This window comes from Stigmatopora argus, chromosome 11, assembly GCF_051989625.1.
Source record: "Stigmatopora argus isolate UIUO_Sarg chromosome 11, RoL_Sarg_1.0, whole genome shotgun sequence".
In the NCBI taxonomy this organism is placed as follows: Eukaryota; Metazoa; Chordata; class Actinopteri; order Syngnathiformes; family Syngnathidae; genus Stigmatopora; species Stigmatopora argus.
In genome coordinates, this window is record NC_135397.1 from 14,211,213 (window position 1) to 14,228,992 (window position 17,780).

The 17,780-nt window shown below is 39.0% G+C and overlaps 1 protein-coding gene and 1 long non-coding RNA gene across 3 annotated transcripts in view; one reads left to right on the top strand and one right to left on the bottom strand.

The window, feature by feature from the left end:
* LOC144084463 (uncharacterized) overlaps positions 1 to 5,012 on the top strand; it is a 5,918-nt gene extending 906 nt beyond the window's left edge. The window contains exons 2-3 of the long non-coding RNA XR_013303821.1: positions 1,186 to 2,025; positions 2,727 to 5,012. This is a non-coding gene — a long non-coding RNA (uncharacterized LOC144084463). The remainder of the gene's footprint in view (positions 1 to 1,185; positions 2,026 to 2,726) is intronic.
* LOC144084462 (WAS/WASL-interacting protein family member 1-like) lies at positions 312 to 17,667 on the bottom strand. Of its 2 annotated transcripts, XM_077612917.1 has the most exons (11): positions 17,524 to 17,667; positions 17,339 to 17,435; positions 12,422 to 12,529; positions 4,744 to 4,847; positions 4,522 to 4,645; positions 3,680 to 3,847; positions 2,921 to 3,602; positions 2,694 to 2,794; positions 1,787 to 2,017; positions 1,599 to 1,712; positions 312 to 1,255 (listed from the first exon to the last, which is right to left on the bottom strand). In XM_077612917.1, exons 4-11 carry the CDS (start codon positions 4,807 to 4,809, stop codon positions 1,203 to 1,205), a joined length of 1,539 nt encoding a protein of 512 aa, XP_077469043.1. In that variant the 5' UTR covers positions 4,810 to 4,847; positions 12,422 to 12,529; positions 17,339 to 17,435; positions 17,524 to 17,667; the 3' UTR covers positions 312 to 1,202. The 2 variants fall into 2 exon arrangements, with proteins under 2 accessions (XP_077469043.1, XP_077469042.1); XM_077612916.1 differs by lacking the exons at positions 12,422 to 12,529; positions 17,339 to 17,435; positions 17,524 to 17,667 and adding an exon at positions 6,809 to 7,240.
* Between the last annotated feature and the right edge of the window lie 113 nt (positions 17,668 to 17,780).

Sequence of the window (17,780 nt, forward strand, 5' to 3'; positions counted from 1 at the left end):
TTTTTATTTAATTGTGACACTTATTGCCTGGTACAAATCACCAAACTGTGGGCTTGTAAACTATCAATGACGTTTTTGTTATAAATATATTAAAAATAAATTATGACACTAATTAGAGGCCCTGACCCATTTGAAATTAAAAATATGTATTAATAAATAAAATAAATGAAAAAAATGGGATTTTCACGGATCTACCTTGTTCACTTTTGCCTCTTCTACTACACCCATGTTTATTGCTGTCATTGCCAGTTAATGAGTAAACTGTGTTTTGGATTGTTAAAACACACACGAAAAAAATCATGCAGCCAGCGTAGAGCCCAAAATGATCAGCTCCTTTTATTTACTGATGTCAATTTCCATTTGATTGTACTTGACTCCACTCATATTATTAAAAAATGTAAAACAAAAACGAAACAATACTGCACAGCTTTTGTAAGAATAGGTCCTTCATTGTAGAGCAAAGCATTTTTAACACATAAAAATACATCAGTGCTGTTGTTGTAGCTGAGTGCAAGGAGTGTGTGCTTGGGTAAAAATGAGGAAAAAATATAGTACCATTCAAAAACACAAAAATACGTATATATACTGTAAAGGCACAAGTGGCTGTGGGTGGAATTGGACATTGCATTTTCCCCATTCTCACACATTTCTCTAGCTATTTCGACGGAATACTCCAGCAAACCACAGCAAAGCAATTAATTTTTCGATAGGCACTAAGGGGGATGAATCCCTGGCTTCCTCCCTAAGGCACAAAACTTTAGACATTCAATCCTTAAAAAACAAAACAACAAATCCCCTGAGGAAGCTGATTGACTTTGAGTGACATTCATTTTGTGCTATGACACTCACACAAGTGTGGATTTATCAGGGTTGATCAATTAAATAAAGGGGGAAGCAAGAAGAAATATTGTGCTAGAACGGTGCTTCTCAAATAGTGGGGTGGCCCCCTTTGGGTAATAAGTAATTCTTCCTTTGGGGGGCGCAACAGAAAATAATTGAGAAGCACTATGCTAGAGGATGCGAGCTATCCACCGATTCAGGGTCCCCGGAGTTAGCTGGGATGAACTCCAGCACCCCTCGTGGCCCTTGTGAGGATAAGCCATTCATAAAATGAATGAATTTGCTAGAGAAACACTAAAATTCAATGTCGATTTTTGTTCATTTTAACACTGTTCTTTTGGTAAGTACTTTGCAGATCTTCTTCACCTGTGGGTGGGAGGAAGAGGAGGAGGCCCTCTTTCGTTTTTACCCGAACCTGCAAAGAAGACAAAAATACAGGTTGGCTCTAGAGGTTGAACAAATTATCTAATAAATTGATAACTATTGATTCTTAACTAGCTCGATAATAAATCATTTAGAGACATATAAGGAAATATTGTCAGATTATCCAGTGCTTCATGGAAGTAGACTGATTATATTTTCATTTAACTCACTGGTTTCCAGTGACATTAATAAACATTGCATTTGAATGAAAATAAGACCCTTGTAAACATAATAATATCATATTCCCAAATGATTTATTTTCTGAACACCAAATTCTGGCCCTGTAAAAAGATGATGTTTTAAATTCCCAATGCATTGCATGTGGGCACACTGACCTCCGCCGCCATTCTTGCTGATCTTGCTTGGGTACGTCTTGTGGAAGTGCTGGTAGGGTTCTGGTGGCGGCAGGTCCGAGACAGGATGGAAATTGAAGCGAGCCTCCCAATCATCTGCCACAAAGAAGGAACCGCATTGTCAACTCTCGTTTCATTCTTAATAAGCATGTTTGCTCATGAGCACTCACCATGTATCTGATTGCGGTGTGAGTTCTGGAAGCCGTTGCCCATGGATTGGGGCAGACTGGTGCCACCAGGTCCCGTCCCAGGTCTGTCCGGTGGTAAGGGGGGCCTAACTCCGGGGCCACCACGCGGAGAATCTGAGCCCGGTCGGCTAATCGAAGAATGTGCCGGCGATGACCTCAGCCCGACGCTACCCACATTGCGGCTCGATGGAGGAGGGGGAGGAGGAAGAGGGCCTGTGGAGGTAACATTGGAAGTCATTAATTCATCTTCCGTACCGTGCATCTAAATAAGGGTTGCCGGGCCTATCTCAGCTGAGTTCGGGCGGAAGACAAACTACACCCTAGTAGCCGTAGGGCACACAGAGACAGACCTCACACACGGTCACAATCACAGAGTGGGAATCGAACCCAGACAGCCCACACCAAGTCAGGCAGAAGAACCACTTAACCATCAGTTGGCCACATTGGAAGTGAATTTCAGAAATGTACTTTGCAAGTCAACTGGGGCTCCCACGATTTAATTAGGTATCGCGATAACTGACGACTAATTGAATAATTGATTAATTGCTTCAAAGACATTTACAGTAATCCCTCAATCATCGCATCTTCACTTATCGCGAACTCACTACTTTTTTCCGCTATTAATTATTTTAAAAATTCCATATTTTTTTTAAGATCATAAAAATGTGAATATCTACGCTGTAACGTGTAAGCGGAAGGTACTCTTGCTACTAGGACTCAGCACTGAAAAAAAGTTATAATAGGGGTGACCCTACTTTGCGATTTTTCGATTATCGCGGCCATTAACCGCAATATTCGAGGGATTACTGTACTTAACTTTGGTAAGTAAAAATGTAACATGTACTGTTAACATTTAGAAATACACAATATTGTAATATATTTTGCCAACCTGTACGGCCTGATGATTGGCTTCTTCCAAAAGATGGTGGCCTCTCATTGGGTGGAGGAGGAAGAGGTCCAGTCCGGATATGAGGGGAAGAGGCACTGGTGCTGAAATGAATAATGTTTGACAAACAGAAAATAAGTATTAACTACAATTTTAAGCCATAGGCTCCCATTGAATGAGTTAACATGATCTAGACAAATTTTAAAACTTTTGCTTTGTTTTTAGCATACCTGAGTGAAGTGTTCCTCTGCGGCAGACGAGGCGTGGAGTGCTGGTCCCCCACAGCGGGTGTCGGTGGCAATGGAGGTGGGCCCGGTCTCCCCGGTGGAAGAGGGGGCGCCCCCGCTCCAGAGCGAGGCGAGATAGAAGACAGTGGTTTGGTGTTGACAGCGGGAGGTGGTGGTGGGGGCGTGTCTCTGGGCATGGATGGTCGGTGCCCTCCAATGGGGGCTGGCGGGGGTGGTGGTCGGTCATCGGGAAGCGGGGGCCGCCCCCCGGGAGTCGCCGGTAAGGGCGGTCGGCTGTTATTTGTGGACGGAGAGAAGCTCGGTCTTGAAGAGCCACCTGGGGTGGGAGGCAGGGGCCCATGCCGTCCCGGAGGAAGACTCGGCGGTGGCGGTCCAGACAAAGGGCTAGATCTTGGTCCCCCATTGAGTGACGGAGGAGGAAGTCCCCCTCGAGGACTGAAGTTCTGGTTGGGCCGAGGCGTGTTAGGGATGGGAGGTGGGCCGCCCAGAGGAGTGTCTTGCTTTGAGGTGTTTATTCGGTTCTTGGGAAGATCAGGAACTCCGCCATGGGCTGGAGAGAACGCACCTAGGAGTTTTGGAGGACCAGCAGATCCTCCGCCAAAAGGGCTGTGGCCCCCACCGAAGCGATTTGGTGGGAGCGCTGGTCCTCTGTTTGGTCCGGAATCTGGAGGAGGAGTGAATCATTAATTTAACAATCAACATAAACAAATGATTTGTTTTTGATAATTTTTTTGTTCTTACCATTTGAATCTCGGTTGCTTGCCGAGCGCAATTTGGGCATCCCGCCCGCAAATAGGCCTCCTAAGCCAGCAGGAGCACCACCGCCACCAAATCCTCCACCACCACCTGAGCCTGAACCACCACCTGAACCTCCACCTCCTCCACCTCCTCCTCCCCCACCTTTGGGTTCTGAATATATGCATAACATATTTTTAATGTTTATATAGTATATACAGTAATACCTCGACATACAAGTGCCCCGACATACGAGCAATTTGAGATACGAGTAAAATTTCGAATAAATATTTACCTTGAGATACGAGACAAATTTTGATATACGAGCATACAGCCAGGTGTGGCCAATGCGAGAGGATGCTTTTGAGAACAACATGGGCACTGTCTTTCTCGTCGCAACTCCCTCGTGTAAATGTCTCTACGAGCACTGGGCGGAGTGTTGCATTTTTTCAGTGTTTTTTCCCCAGTGCAGAATGTTGTACGCGTGACGGAGCTTGCTCGCTAATAAGAGAGGAGTATACTACGTCTCGTTGGCAAGTGGTCGTGTGCTATCCTATTGCGAAGACATTTGTGTGCATCATTTTTGGAATATTTTGAAGTGAAGACAAAAGCAAACAACCCTCGATAGGTTCAAATAGAACAAATAAAAATGTTTTTCCATTCCAATATCCTGTTTTTTGGTGTTTTTTTTCAGAGGGTTGGAACGAATTAATTTGTTTTTAGTTCATTTCTATGGGATACAGGTTGATTTGAGATACAAGTCAGTCTCGGAACGCAGTAAGCTCGTATCTCAAGGTACAACTGTATATATATGAACAAGTGAGCGTGAGTTAGTGAGCATGTCTTACTGTCCAGGAGAGGTCCACTGCGGTCATTGGTGACAGTCTTTTTTAGATTGGATCCCTTACAGATGTCAGTCAACAGAGCACTGCGTCCCTTTTGTTCTCCACGGCTCGGCCTCTCCGTGTTAGCCTGCAATGACCAAAAAAATTATGTAGGCGTCAAGTCTCTTCATGAGGGTTACAATATGTATATACGTGGGGTTTTGCGAGATTGTTATTGTGACTTACAAGTGCCAGAGTGGGAGGAAGAGGGGGTCCCGCGGGAGGAGGTGGAGGTGGGGGCGGAGCAGGCATCTTTCTACGTGTAGGCTGGCTGCGCTCGACTTTGCACTCTATGGGACAAACAGTTGGACAATTTGTTGCCATCCTTTAGCAGTTTTTGTCCTAAAGTGGACAGACGTCTATCGCCATCATGGGCAGCCAATGATGAGTTAACTGCTATCAACTGCATTGTTAGAATATTCAAACTTTGGAATTGCTGTACTATTCAAAATTTGAAACATTTTCTTGTTTCACAAAATATAATATGTAATCACGTAAAAATATATGATAAAAAGTTTCAATTAAAATGAATTATTTCATCCTTTAATTAAGTTGCCCAAAATGATCATTTTTAGTCCTCAAAAAGTAGAAAAAATTAGAATGAAACATATTTTGTAATAAAAAACTTAAAATAATTTCAACAATGATATTTAATGATTTACTATATTTATCAATCAATAAATAAATAAATAAATAAAAAAGTATATATATATAGTATTTTTATTCATTTGACTAAACAAAAGACTGATTGTTCATACAACATTATGCATTTTATTATATTACTACTATTTAAGAGAGATAACATTGAGTCACATTTCTATTATTTTATGTATGAGTATATTATGAAATAAGTATCAAAACAGTTTTAACAGCTGTCAATGTTAGATTAAGAATACCTATTATATTAAGATCTGCATTATTATTATTATGATAGTGGTAAAGTAGCCTTGTAGTTATTTTTCGGTTAATGCGACCTCTGATCTTTTTTTACCTCAACCACTAGCCCTGTCACATAGACTAAATCATGATCAACTTTAGTAAAAATAAAGGACGCATCAACTCGTCCAGTTTCCTGCAAGTGATGGCGAAACAGTGGATGTGACGACATCAGGAAATAGAAGCATCTGTTTTGACAGTTTGCTTGTGGTCCACTGCAGGGTAACCAACTAAAGGCAATAGATCTCACGTAACACTGCCAATGATAGTGATAGATCTCCATCCAATCCATTCAAAGTGGAAACTTCCCTGTATAAATGGATTGGACATCTGTCGCTGCCAATAATGTCCTGAAAAATTACATCAATTGAGTTAGGCCATTGTCGTTCCAAACCAATGACGTGGACGACAGTATCTCTTGAAGTCACATGCGCTCTGATCAGCACTGAACAGTGGTGGAATTGTGTGTGCATGTGTTGAAAGGCAATAACAAACAGTCCAATTGTTTCCTTTCTAATGCTTGCAGTCTTTTTCTCAGTCCTCCAGTCACGGAAATGTTTTGAAATGAGCAAATCGTTATTCTTGTCCTCGTTTTGCAGTCTTTTTAACTGGATTCTATTAAGTTTCAAGTGTTACTAACTGTTTTTTTTTCCACTTTAATGGTAAAAAAAACTTCTAAAATGATCTATCAAAAAATGGTTATTTAAACAGACGCATGTAGACTTTTTAAAGCCGTTCAACAATCTGTATAGCTCAGTGATGCGAGCACTATACGCCACAACAACAAAGCCACACACCTCGAAATTCGGGTATGCCTTTTATCTAAATACTAATAGGAATACTAGAATACTCCATGGATCAAAATATTATAAAATTTGCTTTAATTCTTCCATTTCTGTAAAGTGATCTTGTACAGTTCTGGGTATTGAGAAAGCGCTATAAAAAACATGATCTGATTTGAGTAAACTATAGTGAAATACTCCCTAAATGTTATCTAAATACTGCTAAACTAACTCAAATACTCTCAAATAGTTACCTAACACCCTTGGATTGGATTGAAATACTTAGCAGCTGTTGTGAAAACACAATAGAAATAGGTATGAGTTGATTTGAGGACAATTTACTGAAATAATCCCACAACAATTTCTAAAAACTATTACTAAATGTCGTCAAATAGTCCTCAAGTTAGCTTACACTCTTAAATTTAAGCAAAACGCTCGTAATTTCTATAAATATGGAGCAACACAAACTTTCACTCCCATATCGTCTGCAATATTAGAAGTCCATGTAAAGTAACATAATTCAGGCTACTCACCAGTAGGCAGCGAAAATCGGTGGCGCAACCCTTTCACACCTGCCATCATACTGTAAAATCGTCTTTGCTTCAGTCACTTCGTTCACAGAACTACTAGGTGCAAATGCAGACTGGCTAACTTGAGCCAATGTTTATATAGCAGTGGTCATTGATTTGCAATCGTTCTTTGGTCTTTGATGTTTCATCTTTGAAAAACATCCAATCAAGAGTCATGCCCTAAACACCGCCCAGTGTCTTTGTTGTATGTCTAGTTTTAAAATGGACACACACATCATCTTTCGTCTTTGATGTTTCATCTTTGAAAAACCTCCAATCAAGAGTCATGCCCTAAACACCGCCCAGTGTCTTTGATGTATGTCTAGTTTTAAAATGGACACACACACATATATAGACACAACTGTTCAGAACGATTATTTAACCTGCTTTTTAGACAAAAAATAAAGAATGTGTGTTCTGTTTAATGACATGCCATAACAGGAGTCTTACCCCACATAAAGCCGCAGTTGACCATTTGTGCTTATTGTGGGATGTTCGTCAATCCATGTAGTATTCGCAAACAAGTTTTGCTTTTCATAAAGGCCATTTTAAAGACAAGTTCATTATAACATTATAACAAAAATGTTCTATGCTGGCAGACTTTTAGTAAGCGTATTATGATAACTATATTCGCAAAACATCTCAGGCGTAGAACGAAGGGGGGAAAAATCTCAAATTGGCCGTTTCATATTAAAATAAGATAATTATTTATCCTCACAAGGCTCGTAGGAGGTGCTGGAGCCTGTCCCAGCTGACTTCCGGCCGGAGGCGGTGGGGGGACACCCTGAATCGGTGGCTAGCCGAGAGTTATCATATCATTTTTGTACTAATTTATTTCAAAATGCTTCTGTCTTAAGGTAACTAATGCACACGTTGTAGAAGATTTGCTAGTGTTGCAAGAAACCAATGTTTGCCAGACATGTTGTGTTATGCTATTCTTCTTATGTTAATTTTATTTTGTCTGTTTACCATTTACACCCTCAATCGGTTGCAAGCCAATTGCAGGGCACAAGAAGATGAACAACCGTTAACACACTTAACAAAAGAAGTGTTCACTCATGTATGCTTTTGGGATGTGGGAGGAAAGTGCAGTTCCTGGAGAAAATCCACAAACAAGAAGGCCGTGATAAAACCCTTGTATACCACATTCTGAGGCAAACATGCCAAGCACTCTTAACACTGCTACCTTGTCTGTTACAGTTGTACAAAAAAAACACACATTTAATGAATGGACCATAAACAAACATTTTCTTTTAACTTTCTGTCCAGCTGAAAAAAGACATACAGGCTGGCCATATTCCCTGAGTAATGCGATATCATCCTTCATTTATATGCCTCAGGCATCATGTGCATCCTGTGAACAGGATACTTAGTTGTCTCATCTCATCTCATTTTCTGAACCGCTTTTATCCTCATTCGGGTCACGGGGGGTGCTGGAGCCAATCCTAGCTGTCTCCGGGCCAGAGGCGGGGACACCCTGAATCGGTGGCCAGCCGATCGCAGGGCATAAGGAGACAAAGGACAACCATGCAAACTCCACACAGATGAACGTGACCCGGATTTGAACCCAGGACCCCAGAGCTGTGAGGCCGACACGCTAACCACTCGCTCCACCGGGCCGCCCACTTATTTGTCCTCCCTTGCAATTGAACCTAACACACTGAGTGCGCACTGCATTAAAATTAGTTACAGTCTAGAATTGTTAAATACTTTCTGCTAAACATTTTCCTCCTTGTACGCACTTGCAATTCCACCGCATAGAAAAATGTTGTTGCATGTCTTATTCATTTTAATAGCTTAATAAATAATTTTTGCACAATTATTTTTTTTTGCATTTCTCAAATATTCAATACAAAATTGTTTTAATGGTGCTGGGGCTCGTATTGGGGACGTTGGAACGTATTAGGGCTTTTAGTCACTCTCTCTCTACTGACAAAAAAAATCAAGTTACAAAACCACTTCCAAAACGACTTAATTTTGAAAGTAGCGGTACGACTGTGCATATAAATATGTATTTACGTCACATCTGTGTCATACCTTTTTTAACACTTACATTCCCTATCAAAGACGTATAAACAATGTTATGTTCAATTGCTCATAACTCAACTGCCTATAACAAGAAAAATGAAAAAATAATTCAATTTTTCTTACGATGAAACATGGGAATTAGAGTTTGAATTAGAATGAACTTTTTTTTTTGAATTCCCGCGGGCCTCAGCCACTTATCTTGTTTTAATAAGTAGGAAAAATTGTAATAGCCCTGTAAAAAGCTTTACGAGTTTTGGGAAGAATGGAATGGAATAGTTTTTTTATTGTTGTGAACTACAATTCCACACAAACATTCATTGGGATAACATTTGCTTGGCAATTGGCAGTGTAAGAGCAATTTTTTGAGTGTTTCAAACTTCAAGAAAGCAGATTTATAAATTTTTCCTCCACTTTTGCTTGTGTGTGTCTTCATCCACCTAACACTGTATAATCACTACTCCAGCATCTCTGCTATTGGATGTGCTCAGTCCGCCAGGAAATCGGGGGGTTTCACAATCGGCACCTTTAAAACTAAAATGTATGAGCCTCCAGGTTTATAGAACATTTTAGAAGATGTTTGTGTAGAGGGCACCAGATTTTATCTCTGCCTCATCGTTTAAAAAAACAGATATATTGGGATAATGCTTTAAAGGATAGTAAAAGAAAATTGATAACTGATCTTCTTAGTCCTTAAAAAGCACTTGAATTTGACCACGAGAAAGGTCGTGTGAACGTGAATCTGTACTGGCCATTTTTTGCATGTTGGGTCGCAGCGTTTCTGTTTAAACACAGATTTATTCAAGTTTGAAGAAGGAGGATTGTCAAAATAAATTTCAGATGTTTTGGACACAGTGAAGCCAGATATGTTGGAAGAAGTATGCTACTGAGTGGCTAAGCTAACACACACACACACACACACACACACACACACACACACACACACACACACACACACACAGATGTGCTGTGAAATTTGACCTCATGTCTGTTCCTCATTGAGTCAAACCATAAAACAGAAACATTCCACTTGCAAATACGGGTTGAAAAGCAATATTTCTATTTGGTTTAAAATAATAAAATTATCTCTGGTTTCATAAATAGATTTAATAGTTAGGCGAAAACAAAAATAACTGAAAGAGTCTACGTGTTTTTTGGGTGCATATAGTGGATAAAAAGGCCTTTATTTCCAGGAAATAGGCAAAATTGCTGTGAGCAGCCATTTTTTTAGCCAATCAAATGTGAGTATTTCAAATAGTCTGCATCTCTTGTGATGTTAGAGACTGTTATTGGGAAGGCAATTTTGTTGCTATGCATGTCGCCACATTTGCCAGGAACCTCTAGCAGAGGCAGCTGTTAAAATGATAACATCACCGTGGTACGCACTCCAGGTTTGTGAAATTATGCGTGTGGACAACAATACACAAACTTTGTGTGTTGTGTACCGTTTCTTTGTGTGCACTGTGCAGCTGAAACAACAATAAACAAGTTCTTATACAATGTTTGCCTATGTTTTTAAATTTTCCGATCTCGCATCATTTTGTGACCCTGGCATCGTAACGCAAGTTTAAGTGAATCCCATCCTTTATATTAATATGTATGCACTCCATGATGTACTTTTCCTTTAATTGGTTAAAAAAATGTATTTAAACATGTAGTATTTATTTCTCATTCATTGAACTGTACATGTTTTTTTCTTTTCTTTATTTTACATTCTAATAGTGACAATTTTCAGCACAATAGAGTTCAAATTATTGTTATTGTCCAATATAAATTGAATTAGGGTTTTATTATAGAAAAATGTATTTTAATCGGCAAATTTATTAACCTAGCACGCCAGACGGACTGTTCCCGAAATTCACTACGTAAATATTTTGCGTCCATTTGGGAAAATACAATTGAGACTTTTTGTAATGGGAGGAATTTTCAAAAATATATGGCAGCTGATTTGACGATGCTCTTCTTGTCACACTTATTACCGACCAATCCACATTGAGCTGCAGTATTACAGTGATTACTGGTTTGGAGAAGAGCAAAAAAACTTTTTTTCCTGTCAAAAAAAGCTTTTAATGACATTCCTTGCTTCTCTTTTAATGAGGAAATTGAGTGTATTGACTCATCTACAAGAAGTGCTTTCCACTTAACCATTGTATTAAACCTGATAGTCACTTCCTGGTCATCTGGACATCTCCAGCCCCCGCCTCTTTCTCCTGATTAACGCAGACCCAAAACGCCGAGAGCTGGTTGGACGACGTGAGGTTGTGTCAAAGTGGCGGCCCGGGGGCCAAATCTGGCCCGCCCCATCATTTTGTGTGGCCCGGGAAATTAAATGATGAGTGCCGACTTTCTGTTTTAGGATCAAATTAAGATGAAGTGTATAGATGTATATAAAATTTCCTGATTTTCCCCCTTTTAAATCAATAATTGTAATTTTTTTAATCCATTTTTTCTGTGTTTTTAGTTCAAAAATCATTTTGTAAAATCTAAAAATATATTAAAAAAGCTAAAATAAACATTGATTTAGATCTATAAAAAAACTGAATATTCAGGGCTTTTAATACAGTTCTTTTAATCCATTTATTTTTAAAAAATCAAAATATTATATCTAAAATGGTCCGGCCCACGTAAAATCAAGTTGACGTTAAAGCGGCACGAGAACCAACCCGAGTCTGACACCCTTGGTCTAGACCAGTGGTTCCCAAACTGGGGGGCGCACCCCCCTAGGGAGGCGTAAAGAGAATTCAAGGGGGGCGTGAAGTCATCTGCTAAAAAAATGTTTAAATAGATTATAAGAATAATAAAATCAAAGAACAAATATCTGCCATTAAATACATGCAAAATATGATTATAGCAGTCACTCTAACGGTCCAACCCGTTTTCTATTAACAGAGATCTGTTTTCCTGAACAATGCTAAGAAATAAATGCAATAAAATAAAATAAGTTCACAGGAGCAAAAGAGGAAGTGGGGGGGGTCTACTGGAAGCAAGAAGGGGGGCATCAGGTAAGATAGTTTGGGAACCACTGGTCTAGACGGTCCGGCCTGATGGATTAGGCAAGACCGTTTTGCTGTGCAAAGCCACAAATTTATAGCATACCGTTCTACTTCATTGTTTAAAACAATATTCCTTTAATTTTACTGCATGTAATTTTGGTTTAATTGAATAAAATGTTTAAAAAGTGTTAAAATGTATTGTGCTTATTTACACTGGCTTGTAACACCTGCTAGCCTCATTTTATTGCACTCTATGTTTAAATGTATTACTATAATGATTATGTTTGTCCGTCTCCTTGTGCCCTGCGATCGACTGACCACCGATTCAGGGTGGGATAGGCTCCAGCACCCCACTTGTGAGGATAAAGCGGTTCAGAAAATGAATGAATGAGTGAATTAAATTAGAATTACAAACTCTTGACATCGCAAACTGATCATATTACTGCGTTCAAGAGTCCCAAAAGGGTTTTTTTTGCTTAAAAGAAAACAAACTTGTTGACCCCTTTTAATAAACACCGACGAGTTAAGAATAGTATTCACAAAATAAGGCTGTACTCACTTAATCTGCGTCCATAGAAGAAGGACCAGGATGTTGAGGAGACAATAACAACAGCACCTCAGTTCCGTCCTCATGAAAATGCCAAGTGTGAGTAGAAGCCACATGCAGCTGAAAAAAAGTCAAGAAAAAAAGCAGAAGATGAGCGATTGCTCGAATGATTTTTTTTTAAAGATGTCCCTCCCCCTTCACGTTACTTCTATTTCCTCTTAAAGCATTAAACTTGACGTGTACCACGCGCCACTTCCACTTTTTACTTCTCCATACAAGCCTTCTTTTCATGTTGTGCTATGCAATATATTTTTTTTTAAATTGGGATTTCATTTTTCATCTTGAGTTGCTAAAAGTTTGATGTTAAAATCATATTTTTATTAAACTGTGACTACAAAACAACTTACCAAAAAAAGCACGAGACTTTGCATACTGCGTAACTCACACAACACGGCAAAATTAGTCACACTGACCCTTTTTTAAAAGCTCATGCTATATTCATAATATGGGGGTCGATTGAAGGGGAGAAAGATGGCCTTTTTACGTCTGGACATATGAATTTGGGTTGGTAATTGATAATAAAATATATCGATTAATAAAATTGTCTTTGTCGATCTTGCCAATGCATTACACCAAAGAAGATATGTTCCCAGTGTGCTTATTTGTTGAGAAAGGTAGTTCGAAAAGAACTGTCATGTTATTTGTGCACCATCTTAACCCGGGTGCAATTTGAAATCCTTACGTTTGAAGAGTAGCATGCACTACTTATTTAATTCTTTGTATGTATTAAGACAGGTTATAGACTATACATGCCATATTTTCACATGATCATTGCTAATGTTTGTGTGTAAATTGTTGGACGTTTCTGATTGAAATGCAACTTCGGTATGATATGTTTCTCAAAGGCGGCCCGGTGCCGAAGAGGCTAGTGCAGGGGTCGGGAACCTTTTTGATGGAAAGAGCCATAAACAATTCATATTTTTTAAATGTTATCCTTGAGAGCCATGCTCCGAATTTAAAAGTCAACATACATGAAAATGTGTGCCTTTTTAAGCCACTTCGCCACTTTTAAAGTACAAAAAGTCTCTGAATTCTTTTGACAACATTGTTACGTTGTTGCTAATCAATGAGTTTCAATGAGAATATCCACGCAGAAGAGTGTAATGAAAGGAAAAATTCCATAGTTTCCATATTTTACCTCACAGGTTAGCAGAGAGCCATATGCACCCATCAAAAGAGCCATATGTGGCTCCCGAGCCATAGGTTCCCTACCCCTGGGCTTGTGCGTCAGCCTCGCAGTTCTGGGGTCGAGGGTCTGATCCCAGGTGGGTAACCTCATTGTGTAGAGTTTGCATCATCGCCCTAGGCTTGCGTGGGTTTTCTCCGGGTACTCTGGTTCACTCCCACATTCCAAAAGCTTGCATTGTAGCCTGGTAGAACACTCTAAATTGCTTCTGAGTATAAGTGTGAGCATGATTGGTTGTCCATCCCCTTATGTGCTGTGATTGGAAGGGAATCAATTTAGGGTGTCCCCCCGTCTCCTAGTTAGCTGGGATAGACTCCAGCACCCCCTGCGACCCTTGTAAGGATAAGCGATTCGCAGAATGAATGAATGAATGTTTTTACAATGTGAAGCACTTATCTGGCAACCCAAAGGGGATGGGGATGTTGTGCAGTTCAATATTTAGATCCTATTTCTGGGCACCAATTTAGCATATGGCTCCTTTAATCCCTATTAAAAAAACAGCATTTGGTACAAATTCTATGTAAATACTTAGTCTTAAAAGGCTTAGAATGTTTTAAACTGCCAAACTTAAGTTTGGTGTACTCCCACTGTGGTTATTTATATTCTATTGTTTATTCAAAGAAAACAGCTGGACAGTAAAGGGTTCAGGTTACCAAAGAAAAAGAAAAAACGGCAAAGATAAAAAAAAATGAAAAAAAACCAATAATTAAATCTACATCCTATTAAATACAAGTAGCATTGCTATTCCTATGTCTATTCTTACCGGGGGGGGGGGACAACATGTGGAGAGGGACTACAGCAACAGAGGGAAAGGAAGAGGGAGGCGATGTAGAAATTAGTGTGATTGAGGCTCTTCAAAAAGAGGTCTTGATTGATTGATTTATGTCCAATCCGCAACCACTTTTTTGGTCATTCCTATTGATTTGACCTTTAGCAGACTTAATAGGCTCACCAGAGTTGCCTTCGATTTTCAAAGTTGCTGCCTTTACGTCCATTATCATCACACATATATTTGAAAACGAGTAAAAATTGCCCATTGACAGCTATTACTTTATCTTAAACCCCCCAGCCCTCAAAGAAAGAGCAATCAGAGGCTCTTTTCAAAAGTAAATATTTTTCTATTTAGAAAAAAAAAATATTATTCGCGACATAGAAATATCAAAAATATGTACAAAATTCGCAAAAAAAGGAATCTTTATCTTCATATTGATGCCCATAAATTTGTGATTTCCTGAGAAAATATTTACAAAAGCTTTAAGTAATAGAGTGATTGAGTTTGAGGAAATATAATAGGTCATGGTATGATTATTTTATTTATTTTTACAAAGTCAAATTCGGAAGTGTACATTTTTATTTTCGTCTAACGCAGGGGTGTCAGACTCGGATTGGTTTGCGGGCCGCTTTAACGTCAACTTGATTTCACGTGGGCCGGACCATTTTAGATATAATATTTTTTTTTTAATTAATTGATTAAAAACCCTGAATATTCAGTTTTTTATAGATCTAAAACAATGATTATTTTAGCTTTTTTAATATATTTTTAGATTTTACAAAATGATTTTTGAACTAAAAACACAGAAAAAATGGATTAAAAAATTACAATTACTGATTTAAAAGGGGGAACATCAGAAAATGTAATATACATCTATACTCTTCATTTTAATTTGATCCAAAAACAGAAAGTCGACACTGATGATTTATATTTACCGGGCCACACAAAATGATGCGGCGGGCCAGATTTGGCCCCCGGGCCGCCACTTTGACACATGTGGTCTAACGTCTCAGAATGTCCTTGTAGTTTGTGACACATTTTCTGTGCCAGGTGACATATGTGGATGGAAATTTAAACAAATGAAAGGATTTCATTGTTAAAATGTGTTTAAAGTGCAAGTGATGAAGCTGAAAAACCTAAACATAAATGAGCACTATGCTGACTTCACAGCGGCCACTTCCTGTCCTCTCTGCGTCCCACTTCCTGCTTCGTTAGCTCTCTGCCACAATGTCACACTCTGTGTGTGCGTGTGAGGACTCACATATCTCAAGTGTGAAAGAAAAAGAAAAAGAAAAAAGATAAGAGCAGAATCAACAATGCTGTACTTGTTTGACTGCTTTTTGGACATTTTTTATCTGTCTGCCACATGAGCCTGCCTCACACAATATTATTTATATACAGTCATACCACTACTTACGAATGCCTCTAGGTACGAAATTTTCCGGTTACCAAAGCTTTTATATGCAAATGAGTGGCTCGATATACGAAAAAGATCCAACTTCCGAAATCCCCCAAAAGGTGAACGCAATTCCTTATCCGTTAATTTATTTTGAAAATATTGTGGCGGATGAATTGATTCTCACGTTAGAACCTCGCTACACTATGTATATAAAATAAACTCAATTTTACTAGCATCGGGGTAGTTTTTGGATGCTTGTTATTCATTTGAATAATTAAATCATTTTATTATTTATGCAACTTTAAAGTTTTTAGGTCATCTGCAGAATGTTATATTGAACTATTTTAGGGTTGGTATTTATAAAGTTTGGGAGCCATTGCCTTAGTTATCATTTGAACTAAGAGTGATCAATTTGGTGCCCAATTTCAATATTGTGGCTTAAGCATGTGACCATGCAACATGTTTGAATCGATGTTTCTGTGTCATGTGTTGTTAAAGTGAGCAGACACAGTCTTGTGTAAAAAAAAATCTGCTCTTCCAATCTTCTCCTTTATATTAAGTTTGGATTGTGTTTGTACTTAGTGGGCCAAACTAAAATGGGTTCCACCCTCATATGTTCCCGTCATCACTTTAGTCTTTCCGAACGCTAGATGGAAAGAGTCGGGAAATGATTCTGCCCATTGAAATGATCCAAAACAATCCAAACAACTCTGTTCCCAATAACAAGATAACTTGTTCGAGGATATTATCATATTCCAAAAATTTAGATTACAGTTCAGCCATAAATACAATCACCATTTTTTTCATGAAACGCCCAAATATTATTTCCCATGAAAAAAATCTATAAATGCTTTATTGGACCCAGGAAGTGGAACACATTTTATCCCAGTCCCAGACAGCAAAAGACAAAGACAGAAACAAATTGCACAGGTAAGAAACCATGTGTACTTATTTCTTCCCTGCTTTAAGTTTAAAATAATAATAATAATATTAAACGCAAGTATTTGGGGCAGATTTAACCAACTTCATATTTATCAAATTGAGGCAAAAATAGAAATACTTTTACAATTCAAATATTTTTCAAATGAATTATTTACATGGACTATTATTATTTACTTCCAAATCGTATCCACTCTACTTTTTCATTATTTTACATGCAGTGTAACACACTTAACATATTCATCTCAGGATTTCCCTGAATGGTGACACAAGCTAAACAGAAAGACTCTTTTCTGTCAAACAGGATACACACACGCACACATTCCACGTACTGATGCGCATGCAGCAGGCAGATGTCTCCTTATATAAAGATCTCTTTGAGCATGACAATGAAAACCAAATGTGAACGCAATTCAGCCCTTTTACCACATTGAGATTTAATAAAATATTGATAGCATCGGCCTAGTAACTATATTGCTTATTACTATTGTGGTACATGTACTTCCGATTGACTTCTGCATACAATTTTTTCAAGTTACGAAACCGTTCATTTTGAAACACTTTTCAACCAACCTGGGCCTTCCGCCAACAAGCAAGAAGTAGTCCCTCACTTCTTCGTCTTCTCTCTGCAGTAAACAATCCCCGCAGCAGCCTCAATCGCTGCCAGCTGCTGCTTAGAGGAAGAGGAAGAGGAGGGATGACAAGCCTTCATCATGCGCGTGTTACTTCCTCGAGAACGTGACTTTGCGTTAACTCACCCGAGCGCGATTCCAGAAGACGTCAAAAGGGGTAATGATGGGGGAGGCATGCAGTCAATGGTCAAGACTGCAGTGGGCGGGGCCATCTGCTGCAGTTGCTCCTCCCCCTTACTTTACAAGCGGCCGCCAAGTCCCTTCCTTCATCGGTTTGTGTACGTGAGGGATTTACTGAATGATTTATCTATTTAGGACACGCATGAAGACAACAGCTACGCAGTGGGATGATTGACAGGACGTTGATGTCAAAATATTGATTG